At 36.6% G+C, this 24,460-nt stretch overlaps 1 protein-coding gene across 9 annotated transcripts in view; it reads left to right on the forward strand.

Annotated features, from left to right (window-relative positions):
* Nucleotides 1–24,460, forward strand: part of PRKD1 (protein kinase D1) — a 773,210-nt gene that overhangs the window by 676,772 nt on the left and 71,978 nt on the right. For 7 of the 9 annotated variants that reach the window (XR_014070757.1, XR_014070759.1, XM_081548073.1 and 4 more), the window contains 2 exons: nt 12,531–12,662; nt 14,007–14,167. Coding sequence is in view for 6 of the 9 variants with exons in the window: in XM_081548073.1 (XP_081404199.1) it covers nt 12,531–12,662; nt 14,007–14,167 (293 nt within the window). In the remaining 3 variants the exon portion in view is untranslated. Of the gene's footprint in view, nt 1–12,530; nt 12,663–14,006; nt 14,177–24,460 lie in introns of all 9 variants that reach the window. The other 2 variants (XR_014070758.1, XM_081548071.1) reach the window with 1 other exon arrangement.

Here is a 24,460-nt window from a genome sequence, read left to right on the forward strand (position 1 = left end):
CATGAGCTGTTTTTAAATTTTGGAGACTAATCCTTTGAAAAAACTAAAGCAATACCCTATCAATTTTTTTAAAATGAGTTATATTTTTGGCATTGTATTTAAGAAATCTTTGCTTAAACCAAATTATAAACATTTCCTCTGAGGCTTTCTTCTTCTAGAGCTTTTATAGTCAGGCTTTATATTTAGGTCTGTAGTCTATTTTGAGTTATTTTTTGCAAATAATGCAAAAACGTAAGATTATCATAAATCTGCATATGCATCTTTGAGAAAATGTGTACTGCGTTTTACCATATTTCAGGGACTACCACAGTATAGTGCCAAGTGCAATGCTTTTATTTCACAATGTTTTCTCAATGAAATAATTATGCAGCTGTTCTTTAATAGTTATACCTATTTAGAAGATGAGGGAAATGAGATACAGAGAGATCGTGGAGCTTAAAAGAGGTGGATGTAAACAGCAATGAAGCCACCTTACCTCACTCTGAAAGTCATACGCTGTCCAGAGTTGTAAAAAGAAAATTGTTTTCAGCAATAAATTTCCCATGCTGTGAATAACCTGTACAGATCACAAATAGACATTCCTTTCCACCTCTGCCTCCCCATTGGAGCCTGGACATCCTGGACTCTGAACCCTAGATCCCTACTACCCTCAAATCCAGTTTGACCCTTGGCCCTAATGCCCACGTGAATGGATAAACTGATGCCCTGTTGAAAGGATTCAACTGGTATCTGGATAAGCAAACTGTAGCATATCAACCAAATGGAATTTGACTCAGCACACAACAGAGATGAGTTTCAAATGCATTATGCTGATAGAAAGTGAAAGTGAAGTCACTCAGTCGTGTACGACTCTTTGTGACCCCTTGGACTGTAGCCCACCAGGCTCCTCCGTCCATGGGATTTTCTAGGCAAGAATACTGGAGTGGGTTGCCATTTCCTTCTCCAGGAGATCTTCCCGACCCAGGGATTGAACCCGGGTCTCCCGCATTGTAGGCAGACACTTTACCGTCTGAGCCACCAGGGAAGGCTATGCTGATAGAAGCTGCAGTCAAAAGGCTACCTTTATATGACATTTTTGAAACTCACTCAGTTGTGTCCGACTCTTTGCGAACCCATGGACTATAGCCTGCCAGGCTGCTTTGTCCGTGGAATTCTCCAGGCCAGAATACTGGAGTAGGTAGCCTTTCCCTTCTCCAGGGGATCTTCCCAACCCAGGGGTTGAACCCAGGTCTCCCACATTGCAGGCGGATTCTTCACTATCTGAGCACCAGGGAAGCCCACAAATACTGGAATGGGAAGCCTATCCCTTCTTCAGGGGATCTTCCTGACCCAGGATCAAATCAGGGTCTTCTGCATTGTAGGCAGAATCTTTACCAGCTGAGCTATCAGGGAAGGACTTAGAAAAGGCACAGAAAATAAATCAGCGGTTGCCAGGGAATGGAGGTGGGGAAGAGATTGTCTCCAAAGGAACCCAAAGGAATTTTGGGATAGTTGAAAAAAATTTGTTCCATGTTTCGATTAGGGTGTTGTCTAGACAATTGTAGGGTTTCCCTGGTGGCCTGCAATGCAGGAGACCTGGGTTCAATCCCTAGGTTGGGAAGATCCCCTGGAGGAGGGCATGGCAACCCACTCCAGTATTCTTGCCTAGAGCATCCCCATGGACTGAGGAGCCTGGTGGCTACAGTCTATGGGGTCACAAAGAGTTGAAACTGTTCTCAATAAAGTTTAGATTTTACTTTATGTAAAAAAATTACTCAATAGACATGACTAAAAGGCATAAATGCTGATTTTCAATTAATAAAACTCTTTTATTCTGATAAACCAGAGTGGACCAACTGAGTTAATCAGCCTGATTATCCTAAAAAAATATGAGGAGTCGCTAAGCAATGAAAATCCTTCTCTGGGCACCCCTGAGCAGCAGCCAGAACTGTTCCTGCTCACAGCAAGTGCCTGGTCAATGGGCATTGATTTGACTTCAGCCAGGATTCAGCTGTTGCTTCTTTGGGAGTGGGAATACCCAGGAAATTTCACAGCTTTTAAGTTTTGTTTTGTTTATGAATCAAAAGCAAGCATCTGTTTTTAAGAAAAGTTCAGTAAGACTTAAAGAAACTTGAAGCAAAGCATATAGGATCTCGGCCCGGTGTCTCTATGTGCAGAGATATTTGACAACAGTGATGCTCTTTGTTGCCAGAAACCCTGCTGCCCATTAGAACATTTCAGTATATTACCATACCTAGCTTTTGTCTACCAGCCTTTTGTAAGTAGTCTTAATGGGCAGTTTGTATGCTGGTGTTCCTCATGTAAATGAGGTCATTATCCTTTTAAAGGTATGAAGTCTCCTGTATGTGATGGAGCTTTCTAAGAAACAGACTTGACCTTTCTTTCCCCTATTCCGGATGCCTGCAGAGCCTGCACTCATTAGCTAGAATTTGACTCTATGGCATTTTTACTTAATTTTCTTTTCCCTCTATGTTGGACACATGGGGCAACCATTTATGTCCTTTCTTGACCTGAGATGCTCTCTAATCTCTTTCCAGCTGTGGCATTTGTCATTCAGTCACATCAGGATGTGGTGACCCTTCTTTCCCCACTGCAATTCCTGTTAATTGATTCATTTTAGAGAAGGAACTAGACACAGTCCTATGGACTTAGCACCATTTAATTTGCATTAGCCAGAACAGTGGAAAGAAAAGCAATTTCCTCTGGAGTGGAAACATATTCTTTATAAGGTAGTAGAGGAAACAAATAATAATAGTTTTTAAGGGTTTTAATGTTTCAAGTGCTGTGGCTGATAGGCTGAAAGGCATTATTTCCCCCTATTGGTGTTGATGATGATGACAATAATTGTAAAAAGCATAAATAATAATTGTAATTCAAACTCAGATCTTTTTTTATTACAAAACCCATACTGTAAATCATTATGCTTAGAAATTGCTGTGATATCTACCATCAATCTGCCAAAAATTGTGCTGACCACCTTGTGTCCTCAGAGCCTGACAAGGTGAGCTTCAGTAAGCCAATTTGAAGAGAGAGGGACACGGATTCAGAGAGAGGAAGTAACTTGCCCAAGGTGGCCCCTTTGCCAAGACAAGGACCAGAGCTGCGGTATGCTCTGACACTCAGTCCATGCTTCTCACCACTGCCTGCCCCACACTGCCTGTAGAATAATAAGGCACTAACAAAGACATCCATCCAAGTGTCAAGGACGTTGTTATACACTTTTTAAAATGTGTAAATTGTGATCCACGCTATGATTCTGATGGACTTTGTTTCTGGACTTGGAATACTTTATTTACAGGTTATCAGAACTTAATAAAATGTAGAACTTCAGAACTGTAGGCTAGCGATATGAGTTTTAAAGGCATTGCTCCATTTATTCAAACATTGGCTTTAATTGATCATTTAATATATGCATATAGACTCAAAAGGTAAATTATCTATCCTTCAGCAATGTGCTCATCTTAAGGTGTGAATGGATAAAGGGATAGGAGATTTCAGTATAGCCTGATACATTTTATGATACAAGTGTACCCACGAGCTTATCTGAACAAAGAAGAGGGTAGTTTATGTCAGGTGTGTGCATGCGTGCTCAGTCATGTTTAATTCTTTGAGACCCCTGTGGACTGTAGCCCGCCAGGCTCCTCTGTCCATGGGATTCTCCAGGCAGGAATGCTGGAGTGGGTTGCCATTTCCTTCTCCAGGGGATCTTCCCAACCCAGGGATTGAACCCACATCTCCCACGTCTTTGGCCTTGGCAGGCGAATTCTTTACCACGGGGTGGGCTTATCACTGAAGGTGTCCCAGAGCAGGTGATACAGAGCTGAGTTGTGGGATGGGAAGCAGAAGGGAAGGTTTGTGTGAAAGACAGAGAGGCATGCATCAGTAATGACTGGATCAAAAGGTGTGCTGGAGGGAATGTTAATGTGAATGTCTTTGGTGTCTTCTTAATGTGGAGGTGGATGAACATAATAACTTGTTCTTACAACTCTCTTGCTTAAGTCACACGCCCTTTTGTATCTCTTTTATTCTGGTAGCAATTTCCTGTCAGGAGACATTGCTAGATCTGTGGCAGATGCTCCCTATCAGCCACAGAGCTCAGTTGCCTGGGAGGGAAACAAAGGATGGATTGCTCAAATGTTAACTGTAACTCTCCAAGTTCATGAATACATCTTGTTTCTTGAGCAGAATTTTAGCCCTTAAAACTCCTCCTGTCCTGCTGCTTGTTTCTAGTTGAAAAGAAAAATGAAAGAAGACAAAGAAAAAGGATCTGTTTCTTTCTGAGCAGGAATGAATGAATATTGTGAAATTTCCTAATTTTCATGCTAGAACATAGGCCTTGTCACCTCCCTGCCTGACATCTAAGAAGTGTAGAGATCTTTCCTTGAATGTTGACGATTATATTCTAAATACTTAGAAGTATTAAATATAATTCTGTGACCTAGCTTATATAATTATTATAAATAAACCTATGTTAAATAAAAGAGACTTTTGCATAACTCTTAGGCCAAGTCAGTCAGTAGTGCCAGCTGCATTATCCTACTAATAATAAACCTTTTCCCTTTGATTTCTTCCATTACTTTGAAGATTTATAAATGTCTCTTACTTTCTGAAGTCTTTTTTCCTTCAAGAGGTTGATAAACACTTTTATTTCCTTCGAGTTTTTCCATGGTTTGTTATTTTAACTTTTTACTCATCAGGTATTTTATATATATATATATATATATATATATTTATCTATTTGTATAACATAGGGGATAAGTATCTAAATTGTTTTCCCCCAATAAATTAATTGTTAAATCATTTGTTAAATTATGTTTCCCTGCTGTATTGACTTATGCTATCTCTTCTATCATATTTTAAGTTCATACACAGAATGGAGAAGGAAATGGCAACCCACTCCAGTACTCTTGCCTGGAAAATCCTATGGACAGAGGAGCCTGGTAGGCTACAGTCCATAGGGTCGCAAAGAGTTGGACACGACTGAGCAACTTTGCTCACTCACTCACACAAAATGGATTTCTGTGTTATCAGTTCTATCATATTTATCTTGTTTTTCTTATACAACCACCACTTATTTTAAAGGTCATAGTTTTATAAAGTTTTTTGATATAAACTAGGGCTAAATTTCTTTATTAACTCTCCTTTAAAACTCCTCCATTCTTATCAGGGCATCTTCTGTTTTTCTTAGCATAATTCCACAAGCCCAACAAGATTCTCTAAGAATATTATGGTAGATGTTTTTATAAGATTATAAATTTATACAACTTGCTGGGGTCAATTTAAAACAGTCCATCTAAAGCCTTTAGATAATCTTTGTTCTCTACCCTAGACTTTTGTTTCCTTCTTGAGTATATTTGATGTTTCTTCTTCCCTTTGTTTAGTTTGAATATAGATAGTCCACTTCTAGAAAACTATAGTTGAATAATTTGGCTTTTCCTACTTTATTAGCATCAAACTATTTTTCCATAGTGTAGGCCTGTCTCTGCTTCATTCTTTCCACATACAACACACAACTAAAAGACCTTTTTTTCTGTTCCAGCTTTTTAAAAGATTCCACTTTCTCCTCCTGTTGGCGTTCTTAGAGTGGTTCTCACTGGCCTGGCCGCTGTTTGCTGTCACCCTGACGCTGCTGCTCCTTCTGTAGTCGTGCCCTCTCTTGATCAGTTTGAGCCCATCAGAGTTCCCTGGGAAGTTACATCAGTTTCTCTAGGTACCACCTCCTTCTTCTCCCTAATTAGGGTGACTTGTTATTATGCTGTCACTCTAGCTTGTGAGACCTTTTTATTCCTCTTGGAGCCATATATGTTTTTTAAGAGTCTCTGGCCACAGACTTATAAAATATTTTCCCAGAGCTCTCTGAACTGCCTGATCAGCATAGCTAAATAAATTTTATATTTCTTCCCTTGGCTGCTATCATCTTTGGAATTATACATTCCCAGCATCCAAAGTTCCCATCATTGTTCCTCACTAATAGTTTTTCTGGTCATATGTGAGTGAAAATTTGAAATTTTCATTTTTTTTCCCTCCAGTCATCTAAAAGATACTATTGCAAGTGTCTCAACAAGAATTTGTTGAATGCTTTTGTTTCTGGAGAGCTAAGGGACTTTCCCAACTCTAGATGTCTCCAGGTATAACAAAAACATGAACCATGAGATTAACTTGAACAGTGGATGGAGGAAAAGAATATCTGGTACAGCAGTATCTTGGAGAGACTGGGACCAGTGGAGAAGCACAGAGAAATTACCAATCTCAAGGTGTAAATGTATGTGTGTATTAGGTAAGTGGAGTAGGGAAGGGGAAGGGAAGTGCACATGCCCAGGCTGAATTTTACCAGTGTAGTCAGATATCTGGGCCACAATAGCATGCAAATGATCTGTTGCAAGCTGTCAGTGATTATACCATGGACAGTGTTGGAGTCACCCTTGCTAACTGTCTTGACACTACACCAAGGATGGTGAAGTGTCAAGAACCCACAAAATTATATTTATGAAGAAATATGTAGATAATTTTAAATAAAATCATGCTACATAAAATGTTTCTTCTTTTCCTTTATCCTCTTTTCTGCTTTTCAAAATACTCCTCACTCTTGAGATTTCTCTTCAGTGATTCCCTCATGATGGAGCTTTGTCTGATAGACCCAGGCGGTCTCAGCTACCCTCTCCTTTGTGTTTTCACTTCTGCATCTTGCATTATGATAATTCATGGGTCTCTCATCCTCATTTTGACTTTGAACCCTCAACAGCAGATACCATTCCTTGTTATTTTTCTATTTCCAGTATATACTGCATGACAATATATATGTATATATACACACATTACTATATAGTAGTTTCTAGATACATTAGTAAAACATAATGTTAATCAACTATATGCTTAAAGATATTCAGCCTGCTTGACCTACATGAATTAAGACACAAAAATGTCTTAATTTTAAGTGCTAGCTTTTAAACTGTCACCACCAAATAGAAGTTACAGAGTAGTGTTTGGGCTCGATATTAAAAATTTTTTTTTCTAAAGATTTGAGATGTTTACAATGCAATAAACTTATTTGTGAATAGTTTTCACATGAATGAAAACTCTCAGATGGCAGAGGATTTTGTCCATGACTGGCAGAGGATTACTTATGTGTATCTATTATGTGTGTGTATGGGTGAATGATAGAATGTTGAAGTGGATATGGTTTCTTATCCTTTGGATACCTTAAAACTGATGAGTATGTATATTTATCTTAGGGGTGTGGTATTTAGAAGCTATTTTCAATATTCTAGAAGTTAAGAAAAAACAAATTTATCTACAACAAATCTTAACAGTTTTTAAAGCTTTATAACGTTTTGCTTTGGGTCAGACTTATCAATTGAATAACACTGGTTATCACGTAGAAACAAAACTCCAGTTGGCTGTTAATTATGCATCATCTTTGATTTTGTAAAAATTTTAAATCCAGTTATTGTTACTAACTCCAGTTTGTTTGGAGGGAGGAAGATTTCAAAAAATGAAGAATATGTAGAAAGCATATTAAAAGAATTTTTGATCATCAGTTTAGTTCGGTTGCTCAGTCGTGTCTGACTCTTTGCGACCCCAGATGACCTCCCTGGCCATCACCAACTCCCAGAGTTTATCAAACTCATGTCTGTTGAGTCGGTGATGCCATTCAACCATCTCATACTCTGTCTTCCCCTTCTCCTCCTTCCCTCAACCTTTCCCAGAATCAGGGTCTTTTCAAATGAGTCAGCTCTTCACATCAGGTGGCCAAAGTATTGGAGTTTCAGCTTCAACATCAGGTTGAAGTGTTTATTTCCATAAACACTCAGGACTGATTTCCTTTAGGATGGACTGGTTGGATCTCCTTGCAGTCCAAGGGACTCTCAAGAGTCTTCTCCAACACCACTGTTCAAAAGCATCAATTCTTTGGCGCTCAGCTTTCTTTATAGTCCAACTCTCACATCCATACATGACTATTGGAGAAACCATAGCCTTGACTAGACGGACCTTTGTTGGCAAAGTAATGTCTCTGCTTTTTAATATGCTGTCTAAGTTGGTCATAACTTTCCTTCCAAGGAGCAAACGTCTTAATTTCATGGCTGCAATCACCATCTGCATTGATTTTGGAGCCCCCCAAAATAAAGTCAGCCACTCTTTCCACTGTTTCCCCATCTATTTCCCATGAAGTGATGGGACTGGTTGCCATGATCTTAGTTTTCTGGATGTTGATCATAAACTGAATTAATTTCATTCTATATGTTATTTCATGGACTTTTTTCCTCAGTATTTTTTTTTTTTTTGCAACTCTGAGATAAGGATGCACCTTACAATGTGCTTATCGCTCAGTCATGTCCAAGTTTTGCGACTCCATGGACTGTAGCTCCCTCCAGGCTCCTCTGTCTATGGGGATTCTCCAGGCAAGAATACTAGAGTGTGTTGTCATGCCCTCCTCCAGCGGATCTTCCAAACTAGAGACTACCCAGATCCCCTGCATTGCAGGTGGATTCTATACCGTCTGAGCCACCAGGGAAGTCTTTAGTGGTGTGTTATATTTACTTGTAGTGTTTCTTTCTTTCTTTCTTTTTTTTTTGAATCTTTTACTAGTGATTTATTAAATATGCAGGAAATTTATAATCCACAGAATTTTAATGATCAGAGAATATGATGATTTTATTCAGAGTTCGTATGGTTCAGGTGTCAGATTGTCTAAATCAAGATCCTGTGTCACCTTGGACAGCTCCTTAATTTTTCTGAGACTCAATTTTCTCATCTGTAAAGTGGGGATAATAATATCTACTTCATAATGTCCTTGTGAAAAATTGAATGAGATGATTCTTCAAATGTGTTAAACTTTTCTTCTTCTTATACCTGTTCCAACCTGTCAGTGCCAGAAAGAGTTAATGCTTCTCCCCAATTGCCAAAATTACCAGTAAGAGAAATTAACTGAAAATCTTGCAAGATGGGACATTATTTTATTTTATTATGCAAATAAATTTGACCTCCAGAGATTATTTATTTTGCTTCAGAAGCCTAATTTCTTCTGTACTGCTAACCAAACAGTTTATTCCATTTTGTGCAACAATTTATAATGAGCCTTAAAAGAAGTACTGATTATCTTAGAGTTTTTGGCTCAATTACCTGTTTCAAATGCTCAATGACTAAGGAAAGCATGTCATTTTCTCCTCTCCTGCACCATGGAGTATAACAATAGACTGTGAATAGAGCAAATCAGAGATACAAATACCAGTATAAGGGGCCCATTGTGTTTAATGTGTAGCCTTGTCATATGGTTTTAATTTAGGTCACCTGATTGATTGTGACATCCAGACAGATAGCACACTGTCCTCTCTTGGAATCTCTAAACACTTTAATATTCCTGTTTTTCTCTGTCCATTTTGCTTCCAAACCTTAAGTGAAATGAAATTACAGCATGCACTTTGTTTTCCTGTGCTAAGTGATTATCTCTGCAGTGCAATTTTGTGATTAGGCAAGATAGCATGCATACACTCAGCTAATGCTGATTTCCCCCAGGGTGCAGAAACAGGTAAATTCATAATGAATTGATGTTGTGCTTTGATTTCAAATGCATGTGAAACCTCACCATACTTGATAGTTTTATTTTACAAATGTATTTAATTATTCTAAAATTAAAATTGAACTTTAGAAAATGACATTTAAACATAAGTCAAGGGTGCTAACTGCTTATGAATGTTAATCCCCTTCAAAAAGTGAAAAAACAAACGTACCTGACATAAATTGGGTTAGGTGTGTCTTTGAAAATCATTTTAATTATTTATATTCTTTCTGATTAATTCAAAAAATCTGAATGCAGCTAGGTATTAGTATTGTCAGGTACTAAGATTCCTTATTTTGAAAACTACCTTAATTATTTAACTAATTGCTATCATGGTATTGCCACAGTTGTTTGGTGTCATTCAGTGGGAGTAGGGGGTGGAGGGAGAGGCAGGGGAGAAGTTAGGAGTTAATGGTTGGCACAAAATATTTTCTTCAGCTCTTTTCTTTGATGTTTTAAAAGCAGTTTTTGTCCATGATGGTGAGAGACCAATTTTAAGGAGGATTTAGCATTTACAAAGTTAGACACATTTTGACCAGATTATAAAAGCAAATTGATTGGTACTCAAACCATACCTTTTTACTGATTTACTTAGAATAAGCATTGACCATAATATTGTGAAACTTGAAGTGAGAAACATAATAATGCAATTTCTCAATCTTATTTCAATTGAAATTCTTTTTGTAAGAAATATTAACATTAATCAGAACTCCTTGTAGGTAATGCTAGAGCAGATTACTTGGCTACAGTTCTTTGATTAGCTCCTTCTTCCCACACTTTAATCTCTTAGTTTAGTGTCCAGTATATAGTAAGAGTACAATAAACCTTAACCGTATTACCATTCTCATTATCTTTCCATTGAGTAAAAATTGTACCTTTAATAAGTTGATAGTTTGTTTCCAATAATAAAGTACATTAATTTGGAATAAAGTACTTTTATTCAAGATTCAAGGGAAAACCAATGCATTAAAATTTTTCATCTCCTTTTATGATCCAATTATATGTTCTGTAAACCGTCAGTAACATTCTTTCTGATTGAAGTGTTTCAATTTCCTGCATGTTCTGTTTTCATTTGCTCTGAGGGATATGATACTCAAAGTTGCCCTCCTAGTTTTGGACACCTATCTAGCAGGGGTGAATTGCCTACAGCTTCAGCATTCACTCTGTCACACTTTGCATACTTAGCAAGCAAGGTAAGCACTTCATAAGTATTCTCCACAGGCGATTCGTTGGCCTGTACTTGCTATCCAAAGCACCAGCAGGAAAACTGCAGATGTTTATTTCTCGCACAGTGGGGCTGTCGGATATAACTCTTGGGGCCGAGTTAGGAAAGATAAGATGTAACACAGGAATGATGAAAAGGAGCCTGGATTGGAGACAAAACACTTGTGGGTTGTAGTCTTAGTCCTATTTAGTAACTTAGGCCAAACTTTGTAGCTTCTTTGAACCTTAAAAAGTTATTTTAAGTTATTTAGAAGTTATTATGGAGTTTTTTAAATTTGTTTTCATCTGTCTCCTGCTGGTCTGGTAAGCTCTGTAAATATGTCTTACTTATCTTTACATTTTTGAGCTGGATTGGGACCATTGACAGACAACATGGAAAAGGCGTTTAATAAGTGTTGAAAAAGTGAGGCAAGAAGACAAACAGCGGGAAGAGAAGGGAAGGCAGAATAGAATGATCTATGTAAGACCTAAGTTTCCCACAAAATTCTCTTTGCATAAAACCTTATGAAATTAAGTGCACCTGGTCCTCTTAAAATTAATGGAAGTTTACAGTTCAGGGGTTAAGAGAAGTCACCATCAGTCAGGCCTTTCTTTTTATGTGTGGGAAACTGAGGCTCATGACGATTAAGTGAGGTGTCACTCGGGTAATGGCAAAGCCTCCCCTAGCTCTTCTCAGTCTGTGGTCAGCTCTTCCCAGGCTATACTCGGCAGCCTCAGAATCAGGCTATGTGTGCAAATAGGTCTAGAAAATACAGCCACACTCATTAGAATTTGGGAGAAAGGAGTGGCCTTTCACTTTGTATTCTTTGTACCTTTCTATTTCTTGATTTAAGCAACACCAGAAGAAACATAGACTATTTTTATGACATAATTTAAAAATCCTATGGAAAAGTATAATTAAAAAATAATGAATTTCAACACTCTGTATGAATATCGTATAGAATATGCAATAATAAAATACCCTATAACATGAATATGATTTACTAAAGTATATTTTTCAAAGTGGACTGTAGTTCAGCTGTGTGTATATTAAATCCCTCTGTTTGGCATATTGATGAAGAGGCTGCTTGTTATTTTTAGATCAGGATTTAAATGCTTGCTTATATTGCATAAGAGTTCAAACAACTTTTATCTCCCCAAAAGAGGCCGCTTAGATTTCTTGTGTTCCAGTTGGACCCCACCCTTCTACTGTACCTCTCTTCAAGGTCGTGTTCAAGTACACTTTCCTCTAATCTGTCTAAATAAAATTCATCAAGAGTTTCTTTTCCTTTAATATTTCTAAATACCTGGGGTTCATTTAAAGTAAGAGAAGAAGCAAAGTATTTTCAAGTAACATCCCCTATCTATAAATCAAGTTGACTTATCCTTTCATTCATTCTTCTCGTGTTTTGGCTATTTTTTTAAACTTTTTATTTTATGTTGGAGTATAGCTGATTAACAATGTTGTGATAGTTTCAGGTGGAAAGCAAACAGACTCAGCCATACATATACAAGTATCCCTTTGGCTGTTTTTGAAGTGGTCTGAGACCTTAGGAATCAGGAAGACAAGAAAGAGGTTCCTGTGCCACCACTTGTAGAGCTGTGGTTGGGAAGAACGGAGTGGAATGGCTAAAAGTCAAGCAGTGTTGCATCTTGCCTAACTTTGCCGAGAGTTATATACATACCTGCGTAGTAGTTATCATGTATACAAATTATGTACAGATCAGGGTGTTCATTCAACTTATTTTTTAATGTTTTTTTATTTTTACAGCTTCTGCCACCTTTGAAGACTTTCAAATTCGCCCCCACACTCTCTTTGTTCATTCATACAGAGCTCCAGCTTTCTGTGATCACTGTGGAGAAATGCTGTGGGGGCTGGTGCGTCAAGGCCTTAAATGTGAAGGTAAAGTTATTTCCCTTCCTGGCCCAATGGAACATGTGCTGGGGTTACCTGCTTATGTTGTGATCTTTTCTGCAATTTCTTCTTTCCCTCGGATATCTTCCATGGATCTGGGGAGTGCATGGATTCTGTTCTGTTCATTTCCTGTCTTCATCATACTAGCTCTGATCTGGGAAACCAGATTCTCCTATCTTTTCCCCTATGTTGCATGGATTTGTTTCTCTCTTATAAGGTGTTGATTATTTTGCTAACAGACTAAACAGCACAGTTTGTATCTTAAGCTAGAACTTGGAATAATAAGCATTCAATAAATGTTTGTTGAAATGAGCTAAGATTCAGAAGTTTAATCAAACCATCCAAGATCATTCAGCTGTCGGGAGACCGGCTGGAACATGTACCAAGGTTTCCACACCGAGATCATAGCTATATCGTCTTCTATGGACAGAACTCCTTGAACTGCTCAATCCAATTTCTAGAACACCATGATGTATTCTTAAAAACAAACCAGATTATACCCTGACCTTACTATTTAAGGGGTGGAGTAGGGAGGGATAGAGCTGTTTGAACGTTGACCAAAAAACCCAGGCTTTCATGATGAATCCTATAAATAAGGTAACCATAATTCCTGAATTTTTGTTTGTAAAAAGGGAAGGTAAGAGACAGTGATCTAGAAGAAAGTCTACCTAAAGGGTAGTTGTATGAAAATTTGCCTACTCTGTGACCCATGGGAAAATTTTGAGGTAAGACTACAATGCGAGAACTATGAACAGTAGAAATGTTGAGAGAAAAACAGTGCTTTCCTAGTTATTTACCTGTGGAAACTAGCATGTGAAATATTTTACATATTTTCTTAATGATTCTACAAGGTAGTTGTTATCCCCATTTTACCAACAGGAAGACTGAGGTGAAGTAAATCGTCCAAGGCCAGGTAGACAAACAAGTTTTGTGGAGTCTTGACTCAAAAATCAGTATAGTTCAGAAGTTGTGAAACCTTTTGATTAATTTTCCCTCACAATAGAACTTATAGAAGCTAAAAACAGGTCATCCCTTTGGAGTTTTGTTGCTGAATCCCTCAAAGACGAAGTCCTTTATGTTAGAAAACATTTTTAAAACTGATAACTAGACTGGTTGCTGAGCTTATCCAATAACATCAGATTTCAAAACCCCGCTTATTGACATATTGGGAAGATAAAGCTCAGAAAAAGCCTAAGAGAAAATTTAAATTTGCCAACAGCCTGAAGAAAAATGGAAGCAGTACTATTTCTCAAAATTCATAATTTATACCATATACTAGAGTAGCTATTAATTTATCATTGAACAAAAGTCATTTTTGGTTTCTCCTTCTAGGATGTGGCCTGAATTACCACAAGAGATGTGCATTTAAAATCCCCAACAACTGCAGTGGCGTGAGGCGGAGAAGGCTCTCGAACGTCTCCCTTACTGGGCTCGGCACTGTCCGCACAGCATCTGCCGAGCTCTCCACCAGTGCCCCCGACGAGCCCCTTCTGGTATGGCCTGTTTATCTATTTCCCTGTTTACATGAGAAATGTGAAGGATGATGTGGTAACAGTGTCAATCCAAGACAGTGCCCTGGGAGGAAGAACACAGCCAGGGTGTTGACTGCGTTTCTTCAGGGCTTGTGCTGTAGATTGGTCAGTGCCTCAGCAAATAACCAACAGCTTTAAGTGTGCTCTTATCTGTGAGCTTAGAGCAGTTTTAAAGTCTGTGAGGTTTCATCATGGTCATGGAGCCAGAGCAGCACGATATAATGTGTGAATGTTGCAAAACATAGTTTGTCAAAATTTGGAAACCAGAGATAAAAGATGTTCTTCTCTGAAGATTATTAGAGTACTTTGTGGTATAGCTGACTGTTTATTGTGGGAGAAAATTTGCAGTTTTCTCTTATGAAAGATGAAGGTATTTACTTGTTTGGCATTAATGGCATATGTGCCGATGTAGTGTCAGAGTGACACTGATTGACAAACGTCATGAGAAAAACAGCACATAGTACTTTAAATATTTCCATATATATCTGTGGATATGACTTAAATATTTTCTTTAAGAAAGTTAAATTTGGATTTTCAAGACACTCAAAGCAAAGCAAAAATTGTGATAATCATGGGCAACGTTTAAAATAAGAACTTTTTTTTCTGAAATAAGATAACGGTGTGAGCTTAGAAATCTATGTTTACTCGCTCTGACAGTAGATTTTACAGAAAACATTTTATAATCTAATTATTGTAAATATCAGTTAAAGAGAAAAAATAAAAATTATGAAACATTTAGGTTAAATAAATCACTGGAGTGGAGAGGGGTGTAATACATTTTGAAGCCATCTCTATAAAGGTCATATTAATTAATTTATTGTTTGGAAGCTATTTTATTGTGATCTTTATATCACTTAAATTTTGTTACAGCATAAACCAGACATCTAAGTCAAATGAATGCTTATTTCGATAAATAGGAAAAGTCCATACTCTGTTACTATGACTTTTTCAGGGGGAGTTTTCTTGTATTTTCATGAAGTGAACCTGTTAGAGTAAGGCAGGCAGTAAATCCCATCAATAGCTAGTAGAATATATTATTATATTTTGGTGACTATTCAGAATACTTGTGTGTGATTATATGTTATTCTAGAAAGTTGTATTAGAACTAATGATACTCTTACTGAAAGGTGCTTAAGTCAAATTCTATTTACTTTTTCAAATAATTCTCATATTATCTTTCCAACTCTGAAATTTCTTGATTTCATTTGAATTTTTATAAGTATTGATTTTATAAGTTAGCAGTTATTCTTGCTTTTAAATGTGAGAATCATACTATTTACAGGATAGACACTTTTAAACAAGTTTAAGAAACAGAATTTTAAATCAGTTTGTACTGTTTTGAGTTTTACCAGGAAAACATTTTTAAAAATTAGTTAACATTTCATAAGATTAAACTCTAAAGTTATTCATCATTAGAATAGACTAGAATCTAGATAATTAATGCTGAATATTTATCTTTCAAAACTATCTCAGTTTTTACTAATATATACATATATGCACATATATATATGTCTATATATACTTCCAAACATCATATATATATATATATATATCATTTAGAGTTTATAAATATGAATTAAATTATTACATACTTGCGTATATATAACTTATGTACACATTTAATTTAGATTACCGAAGTCTTTAAGCGGGTTTTTGTGTTTTTCACCCAGATCATTTAATTGCTTTAATTGCTTTATTTAATCAAATTACTTAATTATTTAATTATTCAAATTACTTGATTATAAACTATATTGTACACCAGGTGTCACATTCATTAGTGATTTATTACTGAATGAAAATGTTATAATAAATGCTTAAAAATATGTTTGAAAAATGCATTTTAAAAATGAGATTTTCAACTACATTTGCCAAGAATGCTTATAAAAGTTTGATCTAATAAGATATTTATGAGGTGGGAAAATTTGGAGCCACAAGATATTTTGAAAAGTATTATATAAACTTTCATAACCTTGTGTAAAAAGCTTTTCAGGTAATCTCTAAATGAAAAATGCCTTTGGAAATAGTGTTTGGGACATGCTGGCTCTCAGATGTGTGTTTTACATTCATCAGAGCCCTTTGTGTCCCTGTCAGCAGCCTGTGTGTCTCTCTCTGCATACTTGGAGTACAGCAAATATGTCTCTTTTCATCCCTGGACAGAACACAAAAGACCAGTAACTATAGTTTAAAAGTTATAGTGAATGCCTAGACAAAGATAATATTATGGTAATGATTTAAAATAGTTTAGTCCAATATACAGTAAAGAATATTTTCCACTTCTGAAAAGAATAATGGCCTATATAGAGGGGGCATTGCTAACTAATGCCACTAGACCACCCATGTTGCATGTCTGCCATCAGTATAGATTTTCTCCCAAATGTAAGAAAATGACTTTCTCTTCCACACTTGATTCCTTGTTTTTAACTTAAAAATCATCATTTCACATACAGATTAAAATATTGCTAATTCTATTAATTTACCTATTTCTGGCAAGTATGTTGAACTTGGATTTCTATAGTGCTGCTAATATAGAAAGAAAAATATAACAACATAGATCTTATGACAAGCTTTATCTGTCATCAACTTTGACAGTAAACTGTATCCATTATTCCAGCCATGATGTAGTCCGTTTTTAAGAAAATCCAAAATATAGACAATTAATGGCTTAATATCTCTGCAAGAGTGTATATCTTTTTGTACATCATCACTTGTGTTAGAAGGCAACAAGAAAAACTCAGTAGGTACTTAAGGAGGGCACACTAATATGTTTTTTATTATGTATAAATAAACTTATTAAGACTAAATCAGTTTTATAAACTTTAAGACAGTTGCAGAAGGGAAGTCAAGATTCAGTCAGTTCAGTCACTCAGTCATGTCCAACTGTTTGCAACCCCGTGGACTGCAGCACGCCAGGCTTCCCTGTCCATCACCAACTCCTGGAGCCTACTCAAACTCATGCGCATTGTGTTGGTGATGCCATCCAACCATCTCATACTCTTTTGTCTCCTTCTCCTCTTGCCTTCAGTCTTTCCCAGCATCAGGGTCTTTTCAAATGAGTCAGCTCTTCGCATCAGGTGGCCAAAGTATTGGAGTTTCAGCTTCAACATCAGTCCTTCCAATGAACACCCAGGACTGATCTCCTTTAGGATGGACTGGCTGGATCTCCTTGCAGTCCAAGGGACTCTCAAGAGTCTTCTCCAACACCACAGTTCAAAAGCATCGGTTCTGTGGCGCTCAGCTTTCTTTATAGTCCACCTCTCACATCCATACATGACCACTGGAAAAACCATAGCCTTGACTAGATGGACCTTTGTTGGCAAAGTAATGTCTCTGCTTTCTAATATGCTGTCTAGGTTGTTCATAGCTTTTCTTCCAAGGAGCAAGTGTCTTTAAATTTCATGACTACCGTCACCATCTACAGTGATTTTGGAGCTCCCCAAAATAGTCTGTCACTGTTTCCTTTGTTTCCTCATCCTTTGCAATGAAGTGATGGGACTGGATGCCATGATCTTAGTTTTCTGAATGTTGAGTTTTAAGCCAACTTTTTCAGTCTCCTCTTTCACTTTCATCAAGAGGCTCTTTAGTTCCTCTTTGCTTTCTGCCATAAGGGTGGTGTCATCTGCATATCTGAGGTTATTGATATTTCTCCTGGCAATCTTGATTCCAGCTTAAATGATCCAATTAGTTTATTTGTGATTTACACATCATTTTTTTAAAAAGTACAGATGTTTGTGTGGTATTAAGGAAAAGTTAAAGAAAGTCATTTATTTGAAATCATGTTATGCAAGGCTTAGACTTAGGCAAAAAGTTAATAATTTACTCCTGAAGTTTTGCTCCTAGCTATGAAGAAGTTTGTATCAATCAACTCTCCTATAAGGGACAATTATAAAAGCTGAATAAAGTATAAGAGAATATAACAAAACAATATATAAAGGTGCCCAAGAACAACCAAGACAGTTTGGATTTGAGGGACCAATGCACCAGACAGCCCCCCAAGCAAAGAATTACCTGGCTCAGAATGTCAGTCGTGTAGCGTTTGGGAACCCCTGATGTATAACAAACCTGGAGAATTCCCAAACTTACCACCATGAAGTCATAGTTAAAACAGTGTGGTGTTACACAAGACTAAGTATAAAGACAGTGTGGTATTACACAGGAACAGAAAAGTATTAATAAACCAGTGAAACAGAACAGGAGTCATCCAGAAACTATATGCGTGTACAGACCAACTAATTTTTGACAATTATACCACTGCTGTGAGAACAAGATTTTTTTTCCAACAAGTATTTCTGTATATGTATGTGGAAAATATGAATCATGACCTTACCTTATACCACATGAAAATAACTTCTAGGGAGATTAGAAGCTTCTAGGAAATAACATAAAAGAATATCTACAATAACTTGAGTCATGAGAAACTTTTAAAAATAGGACTCAAACCACTGATGACAGAGGGAAAAAACTGATAAATTGGTAACCATTAAAAGTAACAAATTGTTTTCAGTGAAATATACCATTAAAAATGTCGAAAAGCAAGTCATAGAATAAAAGAAGACATTTTCAATATATATAATATGTGTGTGTGTGTGTATATATATATATATCTTATAAATGACTCATATCCAAATGTATTAAGAACATCTGTGAAACTTGAAAAGACACACAACCTTATTTAATATATAAGCAAAGTACTTGAACAGCACTTTACAAAAGAAGACAGCTGATAAGCCTTGAAAATATATTTTGCATCATTAGTTATCAAATAGTCTAAAGTTAAATCTACAATGAAATATCTCTACACCAGGGGTTCTCTGGTAGCTCAGCTGGTAAAGAATTTACCTACAATGCAGGAGTCACTGGTTTGATTCCTGGATCGGGAAGATCCCCTGGAATAGGGATAGGCTACCCACTCCAGTATTCATGGGCTTCCCTAGTGGCTCAAACAGTAAAGAATCTGTAAAGAATCCACCTGCAATGCAGGAGACCTGGGTACAGTCCCTGGGTTGAGAAGATCCCCCGGAGGAGGGTACAGCAGCCCTCTCCAGTATTCTTGCCTGGAGAATCCCCATGGAGAGAGGAGCCTGGCGGTCTACAATCCAAGGGGTTGCAGAGTCAGACACGACTGACTAAGCACAGCACTGAATACCTAACATTGGGAGAAAACAACCGATAGTGACAGGTATTGGTGAAGATTTGGAACAACTGGAACTCACATACACTACTACTGGAGATATAATTTGGTTTAGCAACTTTGGCTTTCTGGTTGGCAATTATCTTCTAAAGCTGAATATATACATATCATGTGACTCAGCAGTTTTACTCCTAGGTATATATTTACCAGAATGTGTATAGACATACATGGAAAGATATATGGAAGCATTTAAAATTTTTTTTTAGACTTCACTTTTTTAAAGCAGCTTTAGGTTCATGGCAAAATCAAAAGGAAGGCATAGAGAGTTCACATACACCCCCACATGTTATCATAGCCCCCACAGATGCAAACCTCCCACACAGTATCACCATCACTCAACAGAGTGGTACTTTTCCTGATACTGATGAACAAACATGGATACATCATAATCACACAAAGTCCACAGTTTGCTTTAGTTCACTCATGGTGTTATCCATTCTGTGGATCTGGACAAATGTATAATGATGTTTACTTATCATCGTGGTATCATACAGAATATTTTCACTGCCCTTAAAGTCCTCTTAGCTCTATCTATTCTCCCCTCATCCCCTCCACCCAACCCCTACAACTAATGATTTTTTTTTTTTTCACTCTCTCTGTGGTTTGGGCTTTTTCAGAACGTCATATAGTTGAAATCATACAGTATGTACCCTTTCCAGTTTGGCTTCTTTCACTTGCTGCTGCTTAGTCGCTTCAGTCGTGTCCGACTCTGTGCGACCCCATAGACGGCAGCCCACCAGGCTCCGCCGTCCCTGGGATTCTCCAGGCAGGAACACTGGAGTGGGTTGCCATTTCCTTCTCCAGTGCATGAAAGGCAAAAGTGAAAGTGAAGTCGCTCAGTCGTGTCCGACTCTTAGCGACCCCATGGACTGCAGCCCACCAGGCTCCTCCGTCCGTGGGATTCTCCAGGCAAGAGGACTGGAGTGGGGTGCCATTGTCTTCTCCTTCTTTCACTCAGTAGGACACATTTAAGTATCCTCTGTGTCTTTTCATGTCTTGACAGCTCATTTAATTTTAATGTGGAATAAGTTACTGTTCCATTGTTTTGCTGTCCACAGTTGTCCCTATTTATCCATTCATCTAACAAAGGACAGCTTGGTTGCTTCCACATTTTGGCAGTTATGAGTAAGGATACTATAAGCATCGCATATAGGTTTTTGTGTAAACCTATAACTTTTTGGCTCTTCTAGGTAAATATCACAGAGTGTACTTGCCGGATCATATGGTAAGTTTTGTCAGAAACTGCCAGTCTCCTAGGTAGTTGCACCATTTTGCATTCCCACCAGCAATGGATGATAATTCCTATTGCCATACATTTTTGCCAGCATTTGGTGTCATTGTTCTGGATTTCACATTCTGAGAGGTGTGTTGTAGTGGTTTCTCATTGTTTTAACTGGCATTTTCTTGATGACATATTATAATATGAAACTTCTTTTCATATGCTTACTTGCCATCTGTATATCTTCTTTGGTATACTGTTTATTAAGGTCTTTGGCCCATTTTTAAATTGGGTTGTTTGTTTTCTTATTGTAGAATTTTAAGAGTCCTTTGTATATTTTGAATAACAGTCTTTATTAGATGTGTTTTTTGCTAATATTTCACAAATGTTTTATCCTAGTCCAGTCCATGACTTGTCTTCTTATTCTCTTGACACTGTCTTTTGCAGAGCAGAAATTTTTTTATTTTAATGAAGTCAGGCTTATCTTTCATGAATTGTCTCTTTGGTTATGTATTTTAAAAGGCATCACCATATCCATGGTCACCTAGGTTTTCTTTTATGCTATCTTCTGTGATTTTTATAGTGTTGTGTTTTACATTTAGGTCTGTGATTCATGTAGAGTTAAAATAACTTAAATTAATTCACTTCTCACATCCAAGTACTAACCAGGCCCAACCCTGCTTAGCTTGCGAGATCAGACAAGGCTGGACACAATCCGGGTGGTATGGGCATAGACAAATTAATTCACTTCTTAATTTTAGTTAATTAATTTAATTCATGTAATGTTTGTGTGTAAATTCGTTTGTTTATATGTGAGTCACCAGTACCATTTATTGAAGAGACCATCTTTTCTCCATGTTATTGCCTTTGATCCTTTGTCAAAGGTGAATTGACTGTATTTATGGGGGCCTGTTCAGGGACTCAGTATTCTGATTCATTGATGTACTTGTCATCCTTATACTACACTGTTTTCATCATTATAACTTTATAGTAACTCTTGAGGTTGAATAGTATCGGTCCTTTAACTTTGTTCTTCTCTTCAGTATGGTGTTGGCTATGCTATGTCTTTTGCCTCTCCATATAAAATGTAGAAACACTTTCTTAATATCCATAAAATAATTTGCTGCAATTTTGATTGGGTTTGCATTGAATTTATTGGTGGAGTTGAGAATAACTGACAAATTGACAGTATTGAGTCTTCCTAAATGTGAATGTGGGATATCTCATTATTTAGCTCTTTGATGTCACTCATCAAAGTTTTGTATTTTTCCTCTTATAAATCTTATTCATATTTTTTACATGGATACCTAACTATTTCATCTTGTGGGGCAGGGGAGTGGTGTCAGTGTAAATCCTATTGTTACAAGCATGTTTTTAGCATTTTTATTGATCATAGCTAAAAGCTAGAAACACAAAAATAATGATAGAGTCATACAATGGAATAGTAGTATATAGCAATACAGCAATAGAATTGAGGAACTCTTGATTCCTTGAGCAACATAAATGAATCTCACAAAATAATATTTAGGGGAAAAAACAGACACAAAGTTTATATGCTTATGAATCCAGTGTCTGAAGTTCTGAGCAATAAAAACTAAGAGGGAGAAGGAAAGAACCATTCTGGATGCTGGAAATATTCTACATCTTGATCTGGGTAGAGGTCCATGCTTTTATGTTCATCAAGAGGTACACCTAGAATTTTCTGTACTTTATGCCATAAAAATTGGACTTCAGTAAAGATATTTTTAAATGACAATAGCAAGTACATATCCTAATAACAAGTTACAAAGTTATTACTATTCTTCATCCCAAGTCATGTGAGAAAAGAATGATATATCAGAATAATTAATAATTAAATTTAATTCTGAGACTCCTGTCAGTTAATTTAAAGTTATAGAAATTGCATTATTCACTAACAGGAAACATAAATTCTCTGAGTGCTAAATGAAAGTAATGTGCCACAACATCCTAATATATATAGTATTCATTTACATGTAAACATTTTCTATAGTAGTCTTCACCACAGATATAAAACTGTTATTCATATGATCTTCCTTCAAGGAGGAAACAAAAATAAAAACAAAGCTCTAGTAAAATATTCCAGCGAACTCCCAAAAGAACATGTGGTTCTCTTTTTCTTGGTGACCTATGGACATTTCTGGTGATTCTAATTTGTTAGCAAGGGAAAAATACAGAGGTGTGTGATTCCCCAAATTTTTTCTTTAAGATAATGGTGCTATAAAATATTATCCAAAAACTGATTCTCCTAGTCAGATAAGATTAGGAAATGCTTCTTTGTCCATCCAAGTACTGGACATCACAGTATTCATTGAGCATAGTTATGATTCACAGAAGTCTTACAATAATGAAATCAGTGCTCCTAAACTGACTCAGATATGGAATCCCCTTTTCTCACAAAACCCGGAAATACCTAATGGGAAAAAATACTGTTTTAGAAATGGTAACTTAAAGGAATAAGTCAATGCGTGTTGCCTAGGCCATCTTCAAGTACCGAACACTGAACCAGCACTGAGCTAGAGTTGAATTCTGATGATAGCCCAGAATAAGACATTCAGAGCTACACTGGAAGAAAATCCTGTGCTTTGGATATGAGATAATTTGATGACAAGATCATATCTTATTTTAGAACTTGAGGAAATTTGATTGACTTCTCCCAAAGAGAAAGTTTTGCCTCTGTATGAAAATGTTCTATAAAAGTACATTGAAACAGAGTTATATAATTTCTCCTCCAAAGTCATGTTTGTATCTGGCCAAATGAGCCATTGTCGTCCCTGAGTTCTGCTCATGCTTCATGTTAATGCAGTAATCTAACACAGGTATTACTGAGTAACAGTTAATCTTAGCAGAACCTCAGTGTAAATGTACATCACTTTCCAAAGTTTCTGACAAAATGGTTTAGAAGTAGATTGCAACTTAGGATACTTAGTGATTGAGAGAAGAAATACTGGGATTTTTCTCAAAATGTAATGGTTTATTCAATACTGGAAATATTACTGATTTCAAAACACAGTCATGCATTTTTTGTTTAAGGGAGTCAACTATTTTTAGTTTAGATTTGATTTCTAGTTATCAAATAGGTCTGACCCCCAAAGCTTGAGGAAACAGAGGTGAAAAAAGTGTATTCAGCATAAATTACCAGATACTTGTTTACTTAACCAAAATGTTTTTTTCATTGATATTCCTCTTCTTAAAAAAATTTTAATAAACTTTCAACTTTTGAATTATATTTCAAACTTGGATGAAATCAGACAGAAAAGCAATGCTATGCATCAAAGACTCTAAAATGAGCAAAAAATACACCACAGACATATTTCTCTCATTAAAACTCTAAGCCTATATTGGACTTGCCAGATTTGTACAGCACTGACTGATACTGATTATTCATCAGCTTATTCATGCCTGAAGGCAGATAACAACTATGTCACATTTGATTACTTTGATGACCTTTTCCTTTCTTTTCCCATTGAGAGGATGAATTATTGTGAAGAAAATCTCATCTTTCACTTAAAGGTCAAAATGCTTCATTCTGTCTCTGATTTATTTTCAACAAGGTGAATGAACTGTCTCTCATCACTGACACTGATAAGTAGATATTTTTTTCCCCTCTACCAGCTCAAAACTATAAACTCTGTTTTTGCAATCTTGAAGTCTCTAGTCCCCTTTAAATATTAAAAAGTAATTTCTAACCCAGATATTTCAGTTACACAAAGACTGATTAGTATCACATTTTGCTTTTTGTTGAAAACAGATCTATTATCTGCTAATAATATTGTTGAGCAACATACATTGCTTTATTCTAATAACATGGTTCTCTTATCTTTTTCCT

The sequence above is a fragment of the Giraffa tippelskirchi genome, chromosome 12, assembly GCF_054371585.1.
Source record: "Giraffa tippelskirchi isolate mGirTip1 chromosome 12, T2T-mGirTip1v1.2.pri, whole genome shotgun sequence".
Lineage (NCBI taxonomy): Eukaryota > Metazoa > Chordata > Mammalia > Artiodactyla > Giraffidae > Giraffa > Giraffa tippelskirchi.